This window comes from Vidua chalybeata, chromosome 1 (assembly GCF_026979565.1).
Source record: "Vidua chalybeata isolate OUT-0048 chromosome 1, bVidCha1 merged haplotype, whole genome shotgun sequence".
Classification (NCBI taxonomy): domain Eukaryota; kingdom Metazoa; phylum Chordata; class Aves; order Passeriformes; family Viduidae; genus Vidua; species Vidua chalybeata.
In genome coordinates, this window is record NC_071530.1 from 74,099,871 (window position 1) to 74,116,139 (window position 16,269).

Consider the following 16,269-nt stretch of genomic DNA (forward strand, 5'->3'; position numbering starts at 1 on the left):
AGATTTTAAATAATTCACAAATTTAAAGTTTACAGAACATTTTAATATTGCAGATAAGATCTCAAGCTACAGAAAAAGGAGTGGCACTTTTTTCCTCCTTTCCTCACTGTTCCCTCCCAGGTGTGATCTCTTATGTTTTTCCCACTGTCCTCTGAACCAGAAGAAGAAAGTTTAAGGAGCTAAATCATCATAAAGATGGATTGTTCAAGATCAATATTCCCTTCCTACTACTTCTCTTCCCTGGTTCAGATAACATGAGGTTAGATGCTAGAGCTAGTGTTAGGGAAGTGGCAGGAATATGCAAAATATAGCAGGTAAAAGTGGGTGAGATTCTTTCATCCAGCAGTGTCTAACCTCAGCTAAATAATCACTTGACATATCCATTTTTCTTCAGCTACAAAATCCTTCTAACCTAAACAGGATTCCCCACTTTCTTATTTTTTCTTTTCCTTTGAGATGTGGACAAGTTTTATTTCTTATTAAGACACCACAAATCTGAGGCAGCACACTGGGAAAACCAGAACCATTGAGTCACCCACTATGAGTAACAGCTGACTCGGTGCTGCAAGAAATTGGGATTTTGTATAAGTGCTGTTGGCAAGTAAAAGTAAGTAACATGTCCTGTGTTTGCTGCTAACACAGGAAGGTATTAACAATTTTTCTATTTCTGTCCTGTGAGAACTGAGCCACTGTCCACTCACTGTCAGTCTGTTACCTCTGAGCTCCCTTAGACCTCCACCTTTCACAGTGTTCTGGTCTAAAATATTTTTCATAGGAAGAAAGAAGGTGCCAGAAGTTCAAATGCAGCAATTAGTAAGCAGAATGGGTGACTTTTATAGCACTATACAGGACTTTAGGATTCGTCAACTAATTGATCTAAATTTTGGAGATGCAGTTTTAAGCTGACTACAAACTCATTTAAACTCAATTTCCTGCTATTTCATAGAATACTAGAACAGCTCTACTCCATAGATATGTCATAATAAGTTCAGCTACTGCAGCAATGAATATTGAAATGACAGCCTTGGAATGACAGTCATGCCAAATGGAATGTTCAGACCTGGTCTGTGTTAAATGTGCCTCCCCTTTCTATCTCTTTGAAATGACTCATTGCAAAACTGTTTGCCTGGCTACATTATTACAACAAATTTATTATTCCCCATTATCTGTGTACATTGAAAACAAAAAGAAAAACAAAACAAAAACAAAAAACAAAAACCAAAAAAAAAAAAAAAAAAGGGACAAAAAAACCCCAAAACACTAAACACCCCCTCCCCCAAAATAGAGACCTGAGCATCTCTAAATTTCTGCTTGAAACTAGCATTACAAGTTCCTGACTCATACCTACACTAAATATTTTTTTATGCATTAATTTTCCTTACTTTTATTTCATTAGATTTTTGGCTATAACACCACAATCTGTGAACAAATGCATAATGCTCCTGGATTCTTGACATCAGCACTTTTGCTTACACTGCAGGGCAATACAATGGGATGTGGTCTGCCTGATTAGAGATGCTCTCCCTGTGACTGGATGTTAAACCCTTTCATCTTTCATGGCTTCACATCTGAAAACAAAATTATCACTTACATTCTGAAACAGCATGTTGCTTCAGCCAGTGTGTAAACCTCTTGATATTAACATACACCCTTCTATACATCCTTTGATATAAACATGTTACTATTTACAACCATGCGCAACCTGTTTTCAGAGCCACAGTAAATAGAATTCCTATGCACAATGCCACTTTGTAGGCACCTAATTTATTCCCTTATGAGCCTTTGAAGTTACCAATGACCAAATAGTCTTCCTAGTTTTAAGACATACTACAGAATAGGACTTGCAGTGAGACCCTTCTCACATTTATGGGACCATATTGAAGCCTACAGCAAGTGAAATGTTGGTACTAAGGACTGGAATAGCTGGCACTAATTAACAGCACCAATATTAGGAACCCCTGTGTCTTTTTCAGAAGGAACATGTCAAACAGAGGCATATGTGTGTTATAGCCTTCATTACAACTAAAATATGCCAGACATTAAATTAAACAGCTTAGTATTGGACAGATTATGCATTAAAAGTGCTAACATTAGTGTCACTTTTTATACCAAGCTAATGCACAGAGTTCTTTTCTGAAACCATGTAATTATGTTCCTTTATGTGCACTTTTAGGTGTCGGAAAAAAAACCTTTTCTTCATTTAAATGATTTTTGAGAATGGGATTTCTCAAGTGTTTGTTCTGTAGTTGGCTGGGAAGACAGATCTAAGTCAAGAATTGCAATTAACTAGATAAAAAGTAAATCTGAGATTTTTTTTTTTATATGTAGCCATAAAAGAGATTTTTCAAATTACATTATGAAGTATAATTTTTTTAAAGTTACTATTATTTGTAAAATTAAAGCCCATCTGGGATGCTTACTTAATCTAATCTATTAAATGCAGAATATTTTCAGTTTTTTTTATTAAAAGAAGACAGCGTTCTGAATGCCTCAGTATACACCTTAGTTGCTAATATTATGCAGCTGAGTATAAAGTTGAGGATTTTTTTTAAATCACACTAACACCTGCAAGCATTTATTTTGAAACTAAAACACAGAGAGAGGGTTGTTTCTATTGGTTTGGTTTGGTTTGTTTATTTTTCCCTACCAGATTTCTGCATAAATTCTAAGAATCTCTAAAATATATAAATAAAACACAACAGATCATATTTGGTTCAAGATAAAACACATTTTTTCCAAAAAATATGTAAATTAACTAATTACACAGAGAGAACACATATATGCTTTGACATAATTTTCAGTCTTCAAAAGAGATAGCAGTCCTATTGAATAGATCAATCTCTCACAAAACAAAGTTCTAGATTCCAAAACCTTCATTTGTCCTCTATACCTCTTTTTGTGAGCTATCTCACTCCACCCTAATCCTCAATTTTAGTAGGTTTACTGGGAAGTTAAAGCTTTACCTCATGTAAATCTGTTTGATTAGTACCACTTCAATTAAAAATTATTTAGATGCAGAATTCCAGCAGTCCAAGAATAGAAAACATAGGAAAAGAACATTACCTGCCCCCAAGAAGTCCACTATTCACCTTAATAGGTATGATACAATATCTGTCCATAATGGACACAATATTATTAAATAAGAAATTTTTTCACTTAAAATGTGCCTATATATACATATACATGCACATTAGATATGTCTTATCATATCTATATATGTTATATCATATGTTTTATATATTACTTAAATATTATTTTTTTCAATTAAATCATTAAAATAGGTATGATAATTGATTGCAAGTTATAGCAACACAGAAGATCAATTATAGGAATGGCAGTTACATGTGTGCTTTTCTTAATTCAATTAATACTTCAGCTTGAATTCTGTTAGAAAAGAGCATTTTTCCTTCTTACCAATCATATAGTCATTTTGGAAATTTTCTGTACCGTATACAGCCTTCAGAGAGTCAGGAAAATGAAGGCAAGAAAAGTGTTATCCTGGACTCTCTTGTCTGACTTCTTGTTTGAAAAGTACTTGATATTATTCCCACTGTTACTCATCTTTTAATAAGCATGAGAACAAATAGATTGCAGCATTTCTCAGGTATTTTTCTCAATATCTTGCAAAATGTACATCTGCAAGTTTCCACAATGACAGAAATCCTGATGCTCACATTTACTTAATTTTGTACTCTCTTACTAGATGCCTCAGAACACTTTCCAGAATAGCTTTTTCCTACAACCTCATAGATGTGTAATGCTGTAAAATTAAGATCAAGAATGATTAAGATCTGTACAAGTATCCGTTTTGTTCCTTATGAAAGTTGTTAATATCTTCATATTCAAAATACATTGCTCACACCTAATTGGAGATTAAAAGCAGACAACCCCCTGCACCAAACCAGAACAATACAATCTAACTTAATGTCCCCAAAGTATGCACGTGTGAATATCTTGCATTTAACTGCCAATAAACACCAAATTCTCATCAACGCTTCCTGCCAGAAAGCCAGCTCAATAACACTTACTTCATTCTACTCCAAGAAAAATTATAAAAAACCTGTGATAAATGAGGCTATGTACACAGTAAAAAAAAAATTGAAAGCTTTATTTCCTCATAAAGTCAAAATATGCGACAGTCGTGAAAAGAAATTACCACACATCTAAAGGATAGCCACCTTTTTAGTTCATAGACATGTTTAGGAGAGAGGAAGGTTAAAAAATAATATTATATTTCATGGTCCAGAAGACTGATACTGACTTCATGACTACAATTTTAAAACACACCTTGGCTATCAGGAAGGTGTGTCTACCTGAAGAAAATAAACAAACTGTTTAAATGCATATACCAAATTAATTCTCACTGAGTCTAAATCACCATGTTTCTAAGCATTTTCAAGTTGGCTCAGGCATTTTTAAGAGTATTTCCCAAGCAAGTAACTTGTAGTTAACACCTTTAATTTTTTTCAACTAGAAACATGCCCATCTGTTTGATATGTCCAAATGAGATCATCCCCATAATCGTTTACTGTGAGCAGAGTCTTGCATTAAATCACCAATGAACTTCCATTTGATTTGCAGACATAGTGAAAATTCAACAGTCTTTAGCAGAACACTTTTGCCTTTGACACATTATACTTAAGGCATTTGAACACTTTTGAAGGGAAATGTAGTGCCTAGAGATAATAATAGCAAAAACTCTTGATTGACCCTACTTAATATTCTAGACATATACCTACACCAATACACCCACACATATGTATGTACTTACATCTGTATTTAATTATACATATACATGTACACTCTAGAAGTGTTCTGCTTTTGTGTGAAAATGGTACTCTAAGTAATGTAATTTTAAAAAGCAAATGATTGAGATAACCCTAGAATTTATTAATTTGCTTTGTTTTAGACTCCATTTCTCCTCAAAATTATAGGTCTTCATTGTTATTTTAACAGACACTATCTAGAGTATCTAAACATCACAGAAGCAAGAGATTTTCATGAATCACATGTTATAAACTAATGTAAATTTAGGGCTGCCATAATACTTCATTGACTGCATTTTTATGGAAATTGCTTCTTTCCACAGCTGCATTAATGTTTAAAGAGACAAACTTTATCACTACCCAAAAAGGAGTTCCAACAGATGACAAAAATAACCGCAAGTAACATAAAGATAAGGCCAGCCTATCATCGCAAAAATTATGTTCTTGCTCATGTCATAATAGAGATTCACACGTGACTTTAAAATGCACCTGTTTGCAGAGCTGGCAAAAGTACAAGCTCTGTAAAGGTTCCCATTAATTTGTATTATACACTAATTTTGATTAATGTAAATGAGACTAAGATTCTAGTTCTCATTCATAGATAGAAATTCAAAAACTCATAAAAAGATACATAAGCTAAACTCAAAAAAGAAGCAAATGAAAAATAAGTGCAGAAAGTTATCTTGTTCCTTCTCAAAAAATAAAAAATCATAACTTTTAGTGTTGCATTGCAAAATACAAAACAGTACGGACATGTACATCAGAACTCAAACTTTGAAGACTGTTTAAGCTTGTTTTTTTTCTTTTAAGTAAACACTTTAGAAATTGGAGGACCACAACTACTTTTGAGAAAAGGGCAAAGCAGAAAGCATTTTACTGTATTACAGTACTACATGTACTACATGAATGGAGAAAGTTAAGAGTAGTGAAGAAATAACATTTATATGATTAAGCCATTATTCTATAAATTAAAAAAAAAAAAAAACAAAAACCTACAAATAAAACTAAAGCCTTCTTTGAAATTGTTGGCTAGAAGTAGGGATTTTTAACCAAGAGTTAAGCATGCCGCAGCCTTTATGAACTACTTCTTCTCCTAATAGGATCAACAGGGTAAACTCTTCCTATGTTTAATCATAAAGGCAGATGAATGTTGCTCCTCTCATTTGGAGTATTCCAGAGATTAAGATGGGTCATAGAGTGAAAATTGTGACTCTCATGTTTAAAGATGAAACAAGTTGTGGAGTTGTTGTGATTGACCTGTCATGGAGGGCAGCTACTAGTTCATACAGGTGGCCTATTTCCACATCCCCTGTGGGCATATTAGGAGTCATCAGGGTGATTTATGGCCATATTACAGCATTATTTGTGGCTCCTTCAACATGTCAATTTCATTAGCAGCTGCTTCTAGTTGGATCAACCCTCTGCACATACAGCAGCTTCAGATCCAGAAACATATTACCGATGAATTTCACCATTATTTTGAATTGAAATTTTGAGCATAATTCTGTGATTATTTTAATTGGAACTTAGTGTATTTTTAAACATAGACTGTAGACACTTATTCTGCCTTAAAAAAATATATTTTCTAATTGTAAAGATGTACAGCGTATTGAACAAAATCAAGACTTCTAAGCTGCAGGTCATTTATTAAGGATGGCAGATAATTTTTTACTGTACCTCTTTAGTCATCAGAAAAATGAAATGCAAACGCTAATTTACATTAACACTTGAATGAGACTGACTACTCTTTTGTCTTTTTCATCTCTGCCATTTGATTGCATCAGTATTACTGTTTCAGAAGTGATTTTGTGGTGAGAAGGGGAAAAAGGAGCTTCACAAAAGAATAAACTTGCACAGCGTTGTTCACTCACCAGTCCTTCAAATTATTCCTCATTCGTTTTACTGTTTCCCACTTGTTATTGCATCCATAATGCTTTTCAAATTCTCATGCAGGGCATCTGATGCACTTCACAGTTACAATTACTGCCAAAGGAAAACTAAAGTTACTGTATCAAGGTATCAAACAGCAGGAGGGTGAGTGCTGGAGACTTTGTTCAGCTTTAGCCATTCTTTCCTAGTCCAGTTTCTGACATTATGTTACAATGGTGTACATATTTTATTCACTGGCAAATGCAGGCAGAATATAGACAGAACAGTTTAGTCACATTTCATCTCTCGGTGTGGTGAGACAAGCATGAGCACTTGGTTCCTGCTCTAATGCAAGCTCTCATAACACAATCTAAAATGGGGTTTCTTTTTGTCATAGGAAATGATGCAGTAAACAAAACCCCAAACCATTCCAATGCAACAGACACAATAAATTATGAGCATTGTTTCCTCATTTTGTTTACAAAATATAAAGTACTGTTTCTGAAGTAAAGGTGTGAAAAATAGGATCTCATATTTCTGAAATGAATAGTTTGGTCCATATGCTTTTACTGCTGTGGACTGAAATGGAGAGGAAAAAGTAGTTCTGAGGGAAAGTAAGGCTACAGTAAGCAGCATAGATTGATTTTCTTAAGTCTCTCACAAATTGCTTTTAGTCACATTAGTAGGGTTTGCAATGACTCTTTACCTACACCACACTGGTGCAAAATTTGTGATTCCTGGGTTAGAGGTCAGTGGATATCAAAAACAAGGGCAGTGTAACCATGTACAATAGTTGGTTTCTCAATCAAAAAATTTGTGAGACAAGATACATGAAAATAAGACAACATGTTTTCAAGTGAAATTAAGCTTCACCTCATAACTATGCAATAGATTATTAAAAATTGTTAAACTTGGCAAAATGTAATTCATTAATTATTTATTGCATGTCCTCTTTTATGTCATCTTTTTACCTCCTCTCTTTTGTCTTTTTACAAAATTTCTGCTCAATATATATGACTGAACTACATTTTAAGGTCCTTTCTACTTTTCCATTTTAATGATATTACTCTTTGGAGTCTAGCTCCTCAGGTGGCTTACTTGTTCTAAGTTGGCTCTATTTTTTCTATTTCTTGGTCATGCCCATTGACTCCTCTTCTGCCTTGGATCATGTATCTATTTACCTGTTAAAACTTACTCCTTTTCTGCTTTTATTCATTCTTTTCCTGTGTTCTACAAAATCTTTCATGCTACCAACCTTCTGGCCCTTTCTATAGAAAAGGAAGACCAGTCTAGTGAAAGCCCCACTAAATTGTGGTCACGTACAAAAGACCACAGTTCACTTTGCAGTTCACTATTCTTTTAGCTTTCTAAGTAGATTCGTCTTCCAACCAAAATATAAGAGTTTTATCTCAACCTTATTTAATCCTGTCCTTTACATACCAAGTCGTCAGAAGTGATGTCATCCAGCTGATGTGGTAATGAGACACTTGGTGGTGAGCCCAATGCCTCCCTAAACTTTTAAGGCTTGGGTAGTGCCACATAGCTCCTATTCCATAGTTTCTCCAGTTCATTGTCCATTTGCTCTCCAGAGAGAACAACCTGCTCTCAAAGACAAAAGTCGTTTAAAACCCCTCAAAATTTCTGTAGCCCACTTAAAATTTCACTCATGTTTTCAGCAGGGGCATTTCCACACTACACCTGCATAATCCTTGGAGCAATATTGTCTGAGCAAACTACGTGTCCATTCATCTTCTTTAGGTTTCTAGACACACAAAATTCCCAATTTTGCCTCCAGAGGTTTTCCAGAGCTTACCCAAATTTTTTTCACTTGTAAAAGTAACCCTCTTCTGAAATCTTCCCTCTGTAAATAAACTTGACAAACTGCAGATTGCCATTGTGTTTGAAAACAGGAAACAAGCATAAGAGCTTCTTGTTTAGGGAGATAAAGTCCTTCCTGCCTCTCCACTTACCCCAGCTGCTCTTCTATTTCTGAAAATGAAAAAGACTTTCTGCACATACACAGGCAAAACTCCTCTGTAAAAGTCAGAACTTTTCAATAATTGCCAGTTTTGACAGAAGTCGACTTGAAAAAAAAAATAGAAATGAAGCTGTCTCATAATGTAAAAAACATCCTGTTTCAGCATTTTCAGACTGTTTTATTTTCAAACAACTTTTTGAATATTTTATACTGGCCAACTAAAGCCTAAGCCATCATATTTTTTCTCAAAATCAGAAGTTTGAATTGTTCTGAAATACTAGTTTTATAAAAAATGTCAGAATCAAAATGCATTTTGAAGTTACAGATTTTCCTTAAAAAAAAAAAAAAATAAAAGAGAGACATGGTTCTGAATGATATTTAAATCACTGTCATTTTTTATCCAACATTCATGGTAGAATCTTGAAGCACACATTACTAACAACATAATCTACTAATTTTCTTCTCCAAAGATGGAGAACACTGTTTAAAATAAAGGTTACAGAACAAGTTATCAGTAAAACTAAAATTTTCCAGTAGATGCAGATATATCCTTCTGACTGGCAGAAGCTGTTGTAATTCACATCAGCCAAAAGAGCGAAGTAGGAACAAGAGTTGCATGCTGAACAGCATGACTTCATATGAAAAGATAGAAAAATATGTGCCTGTCTCATCTAGTGGAAGACCTCTTTTGCACTGCAACAATCTTCCTCAAGCTCTTTACTTCATTTTTGTGGTGGACTCTGGTATCATGCTTGAAGACCAAATTATACCAGAGGGACTATTTCAAACACTTAATAGCACAAAGGAACAGAAAGCATTTTAAACATAATTCATAAAAGCACTCTCATTTCAAATGTTGTGGGTTTTTTTTTTTCAAATTTATGGCTCACTCTTCATGAATTCTAGTAATCTGTGTTAGTGACCGTCAATTCTGACACTTCCTAGACATGAAGGGATGTTGTCTCTAACTCTAATAGGTTTCCTTTTTGGGTTCTACATTTTTACATTCACTTACATGAATTTTTATGCATACACAAACACATGCAGAAGCACTCCTTACACAGATTAAGTATAGATTTGTCTTCTCTCAGGTTACCTGAAAAATTTACCTTGTGCATTTTGCTGCCCCTACATTAGGACCCCATATATCATACACCATATATGTTAGCAAAGTGCTTAAATTTCCATTCTCAAGAAAAAAAGAAAAATAAAAAGAAAAAGAGAAAAAAGAGAAAAAAGAGAAAAAAGAGAAAAAAAGAGAAAAAAGAGAAAAAAGAGAAAAAAGAGAAAAAAGAGAAAAGGAAAATGGAAAAGGAAAAGGGAAAGGGAAAAGGAAAAAAAGGAAAAGGAAAAGGAAAAGGAAAAGGAAAAGGAAAAGGAAAAGGAAAAGGAAAAGGAAAAGGAAAAGGAAAAGGAAAAGGAAAAGGAAAAGGAAAAGGAGACGTACCTCTTGAGAACTCTGAGATTTAGTTACCATCCTAAAATGGATTAGACTTGCTGGGTTGGATTGGGTTGAAGTATACTTGGCTTTGCAGAAGAGCGATGTCATCACTACTTAGACTGTCATTGCAGTTATTTTCACATTTTCTGTGTCATCCTTCACACCAATTTACTCTGTGGCACGTTTGATCATGGCTGGCTGCCAGAAGCCCACCCAACTGCTCTCTCACTCCCCTCCTCAACAAAACTGGGAGAGAAAAGAAAATGGAAAAGCTCATGGGTTGAAATAAAGAGTGAGTGATTACCTATCAAGTACCACAAGGGTAAAAACCGACTTCACTTGAAAAATTAATTTAATTTACTGCACATTGAAAATAGAACTGGATAGTGAGAAATAAAGGTAAACACAAAAATAGCTTCCCCCACTCCCAGTTCTTCCCAGATTGTACTTGTTTCCTTCACTTCTGCTATATTCATCCAGACAGCCCATTTGTACTTTAAATCAAGCTGATTTCCTCTGACAAATGTGGTAAAAGGCTGCTTATGGGGTAATCTAGACTATAAAATAAACAAATAAATGAACAGACCATACTGTGGCTACCATTCAGGTGGGATAAAGATAAGACATACTTTTCTTTGATTAAAAAGTTTTGCCTCCTTACCAATTATTCAATAATTGAGTTCCTTTATTTCATTGCCTTTATTTTACTGTCATTTCTGACTCAAAAATCTAAGAGAAGTTTCTTATCTCATGAAAGAAATTTGCATGAGTACTGTTTATCATTTGTGAGCATCCTTCTTTATGACACAGCAGACAGTTGGCAAAGAGAGTTAATTGCCTGCTGACATTGAATTTTTTGAGGCTACACTCTTGTTGATAATTTTTCACAGTTGTACTAATAGTTTAACAGAAAGAAGGAGATTTGTAATACTATCTTTTCACTGCATGAAAAGTTTCTGTATGGTTACATCTTCTGTATTCTCCTCAGCAACTATAATTATATGGCACTTGAGCCTCAGAAAACAAAGACTGACATTCCAATGAGACAAATACACAAGTCTCCCAAAGACTGCCCTAAGCCCTGTAATAACTGTCCTAAAAAAGGAAAAACAGAAACTAACTCAAAACAAATTCAGCATTTTTTCTCTTCACCGAAACAGTACACTGGAAAATAAAAAAAAGAACATTAATGTGCATTTGTTTGCTATAACCATACTCAAACTTCTGTGTCAGTCCCGTGACAGAGCCTAGATCAGGACGCTACAGAAAAAGCCTTTTCTGATTAAGATATTTTGGGTTGGGTTTTTTTGGGACGGACAGCTACATTACTCTTGATTCTTAACTTCTAGATGCTGCAATATCACACAGTATAAGCATGTTATTCTATGGATTATGATTTTTTATAGGCTAGCAAGGGACATTGACTCTTCTTTCCCTGTTTGTCTTGAGAAGGCAGGGGATTTAACTTGTTTTTCTGAAAGCAGATGAGACTAATGGAACTTATGATTATCAAAGAAGTCTCTTGATTTTTTTTGTCCAGATGAGAAGTTCTGCTGGACACTGCTAGTGATTAAAATGTCCTTAAATATTCACTTCTTTAGGATAATCTTTACAGCTCAGCTTGGCATACAGACGACCTCTAATTGTTTAACCAGGCAAAAAGTAATCCAGATACCTGATGGTGTATCATCTTCAGAGTCTGATGATTTGTGACAAAGAACTTTTGCAACATTTCTCTGCTTCTTTGCAGAGGAAGAAGTATTCATACTCTTTTGACATGCTCTTCTGATGACCGGAAATATTGGGAAATGTTGTGTAGGTGAAACTATTATTTGTAAAGCTGTATTACATACTATGAAAAAAATAGTTGCATCTAACAGGACCTGATAATAATGTACCCTCACAAATCTGTTTTCATTACTCCAGATTTCTACTTTTCCCAATCTCTGGGATATGCTCACAAGCAATAGTACAAATGATTCACTTCAATGTAATTAATCACAGGTAAATTAGGGTCTTCTAAACTTACAGTCAAGACAGACATTTACCTGCAAGTTATCTGAGGGAGCTTCAACCTAGAGAGACTGAAGGTATAGAAAAAGAGGAATAGGGAATGATATCAATTAAGTCGACAGTCCTTCCTAGAACTTTTCCTTGCAAAGAAAGTGAGATTCAAAAACAAAACAAAACAAAATAAAACAAAACAAAACAACAAAACCCCAAGAAAAAAAAAAAAAGCTTGTGAATGATACCTTTGTGCTTTTATATCTTATAAGAAAGGCTTTACAGAAGCTTTCATTTGCTTCCAACCCATAAACTACACCAAATGTATTAGCTCACAGTACTCATAATCCCGTATAACCTATGATCACAGGACAAAGGTAAACTATTGTCACATAAAATAAGTGAATGCCAAAAAAAATCAGTAGCATTTAATGTCCTTTATTTGCCAAATAACTTTGAGCAAGAGAGAAAAAACAAACAAAATCCCACAAAAAGAATTTCTTACTGCAAAACCAATCTATTTTTAAATAGAACCTCAAAAATCAGTTTAGGATGAGACAAAGTGTTTCATTGCATCAGAATTCAGACACTTGACAATTTGTCATCTGGGCTGAAAATGAGTATAGAGAAATTTGCTTTAGGTTGATTTATTAATTAAGCCAAACCTTTAAGTGAACAGTTTCAACTGAGTTTGTGTTATTGTCAGAGAACAATCTTCAAATTTTTTTGAACATCAAAAAACCTAATGCTGTGTTGGGTTTCAAAGATGTATCAGTCCCTGTATGTTTATCTTGTTAAACTGAAGCAAAAGGAATCTTAAGTGATAATGATTTTAAGTCCAGTCATCAGGAATATGGGATTTTATTTTACTGTCTCTTGAGTAGGATAACTCTGCATTGCTCCAGTGGATGTTGTTTGATTTCTTACTGAATTCAATGCTGCAACATCTGTATGTGGTTTACAAGAAGTAGATGCCTTCCTAAAATCTGCTGATTCTTTGCTTGGTACCCATTTAGGTACATCTGTTATTCAGGTGACAGCCACAGACGCTGATGATGCCAACTACGGGAACAGTGCCAAAGTGGTGTACAGCATCCTCCAGGGACAGCCATATTTCTCAGTGGATCCAGAAACAGGTTAGCAATCCATTCAGTCTCACTGGAATAAAAATAAAAGCATGTTTTGTTTTTTTTTTTTTTTCTGTTAAAATAATATTAATGCAGAAAAATTGCTTTTCTTGGTGTAACTAAGATTTCCAGAAAATTATTGTCAACTGTAAAGGCCAAAAGTTTAAAAAAAAAAAAAAAAAAAAAAAAAAAAAAGGTATATAATACTGTAAAGGGTCCAAAGACGTCTATTTTACACCAGTTTCTGGGAATTTCATCTGTTTACTTTTGAAAAGCATAAATAGGAGCTGGAGATTTTCGTACTACAAGGTTAAAAAAAAATCTCACAGGTAATTAAATATTTCTAAAAGTTTGGAATAGATCCCTTACCATTGATTTTTAATCAGTTAATTTTTAACTTTAGGGGTTTTTTTTGAAACTGCATTATGATTCCAAGAGTTATGAGAATTGAAGCAAGTACCATTAATGCTTTCAAGCTGAAAAGAATGAATTTAAGCCTCTTTCACTGTTAAGCAAGAATTTAGATAAGAGACAAACACAAACTAAAAAAAAACAAAGTGTGAATTTTGGATATCTATGATTCAAAATTAGGGTTCAGAAAAGAAAGATGTCACCAGAAACTCCCCTCTTCCAGATATTTGATCCTAAGGCACCCAAGACTCAGTAGGCACTGCATTACCTTTTCTTGCATGTTATCAAAATTGTTCTAATTTTGCTAACTGAGAATTTAAGTGCAACTCTGCCCAGAATCCCTGAAGTTCCTAATCCATTGAGAGTACTCAGATGATGGCTAACTTTCTGTTGAAACAATTTGGGTTTTTTCTAAATACAGCAAAGATATAATATGCAAAAGATAATTAATCACAAGGCTACAATTTTAAAAGGGAGGATAATGATTTTGCATTGGATAAAAGTGTTTGGATTTCCTCCCTTTTTTCAATTTCTCTCTTTTTTTTTCTCTCTTTTCTCCAGTCCCCTACTCAAACATCATTACCAGGCATAAGCAGGGAAACAAGACCAGTACCACATGAGCAATAACTGATGGCAGCAGGTGTTTAGGCAGACAGACAGTAAGGGAAACACCTGGACTCTCATCTTTGGTTCAGGGATTATTTTTTCATTTTAATTCAATTTGCTTTTTTATGTTACATGTATTAACAAGCCTAGGTATGATAATCAGAACCTGGTAATCCTGGCTCAGACATAAATGTCATAACCACTAAGCTGCAAAGGTTTTTTCTTTATTTCACTCACTTTCTAGAAGTATAAATTTTCCAGGGTTGCCCTTTATTTTTGTGTAATATCAAACTGAGCCTATAATGAAAGCCTTCTTCTGAGAAAGAAAAGGCAGGGATATTAATCCTCCAAGCAGAAAAGGACACTATGCTTAAAATTTCTCACTTCACAAGAGAAAGCTCTGCTCTTTCCAGATTTGAAAAGCCAACACTCTTCTAAATAAAAATAAAAATAAAACTCTTTGCTTGGTTTTCTAAAAGGAACTTTAATGAAAAGTGGTGTACAGCACAACTTTTTGTTTTCTCACCTGAGACCTCTATTTTTTTTGTGTACTGTGAAAGTCTCTGAGACACTCAAATTACAGTTCTGAAATCCTTCAAATTGGACACCCCAAAAAATATTTTTCAAAACTAATTTTAGACTCTTGTCCAATTTTTTATTAGCTGTAGCCCCAGCTGACTTACAGTGGACATCACTGAGCATCAAAATCAATTATCTATTACAACCCAGAATAATGAATCCTGGATATGTTAAGAGTTCAGCCTTGTGCTATAATATCAAAATGTCCCCAGGACTGGAGACTACACAATATAGTAAATAATAACTGGGGATAGAAATTGAAAAATTTTATTAATACAATGAACATATTGATATTTTTGTCATTAAAAGAATAATCAAATTGATTTAGCAAAACAAAAACAATGAATAATATGTCTGTTACATTTTTTGTCTTTTTTCTTAAAATCACGTTAAAAAATCCATAGATTGAAAGGCTTATTGCAGTATACCTTGTTGTGATTGCTATGGATTATTATCTGCACAGTGTATCTGACATTAATCAATCTAAGAGCTCTGAGATTATAGTGGATGGTGCTTCACCACTCTATCTCTCTTTTTTTTTTTTCACTCCTTCAAGGCATAATCAAGACTGCTTTACCAGACATGAGCAGAGAAAACAGGGAGCAATACCAAGTGGTCATCCAGGCTAAAGACATGGGAGGCCAGATGGGAGGACTATCAGGAACCACCACCGTGAACATCACACTGACTGATGTCAACGACAATCCACCTCGCTTCCCCCAGAGTATGGAGCATCTAATAGTTTGGTTTTCCAAACAACCTCTCAAAAATCAGCTGGTTTGCTTTGGCTATCTGGAAGGTTTTTTTTAATCATTGTTTTTGTAGTACTTACCCACTGCCGCATCTGTTTATTTTGCAGCATCCCAAGTCAAATGGGAATCTCTGCCTACATTTTTTTAATATCAAATTATTTGTTGGAATGATAAACTTCTCATTCATACTCTGCTTATAGAAATATAAACTGTAACAATAATTTAGGCAGACTGAAGGGATTTAGAGGAAGTTAACAACAAAATATATGGATGTGTTCTTGGAAATACTTTTAGTTCTGTTTGTTGAAGCAAGCAAACATGTTGCAGGTTTTTTAATGTTCTGACTTGCACAGGCAGAGTTGATCAGGTCATTTGTTCTGCTGGCAGTCTAAACATTTGGTTTAGGTACTAGTAATGGGTGTTCAGTTCTTGAATGATTTTGATAATCTAGGCCAGTCTGACACAAAAAATAAGGTTTTTAAAAATATCTCTGTAGAAGAAAAAAAAATAGCAAATAGCAGAATCTTGCACAACACAGAAGGCTTCAGATCTTTTTAGTCTAGGACAGTGTTTAAATCCAATCTCATGATGTTACAGTCAGTGTCTGATAACTATTTGATAGGCTGCAAATAGGAGAAATTTACAGCCTCAGTTCAGTTCCTGCCAGAAAAGTGTCCACATAATAAAATTTGAATTGCTTGTTCACAATGATGAGAGACCTGGCTCTCTTTACAGA

General features: G+C 34.3%; 1 protein-coding gene across 1 annotated transcript in view; it reads left to right on the plus strand.

Annotated features, from left to right (window-relative positions):
• CDH9 (cadherin 9) overlaps positions 1 to 16,269 on the plus strand; it is a 95,643-nt gene that overhangs the window by 56,912 nt on the left and 22,462 nt on the right. The window contains exons 4-5 of the mRNA XM_053951267.1: positions 13,075 to 13,194; positions 15,338 to 15,505. Coding sequence (XP_053807242.1) covers positions 13,075 to 13,194; positions 15,338 to 15,505 — 288 coding nt within the window. The remainder of the gene's footprint in view (positions 1 to 13,074; positions 13,195 to 15,337; positions 15,506 to 16,269) is intronic.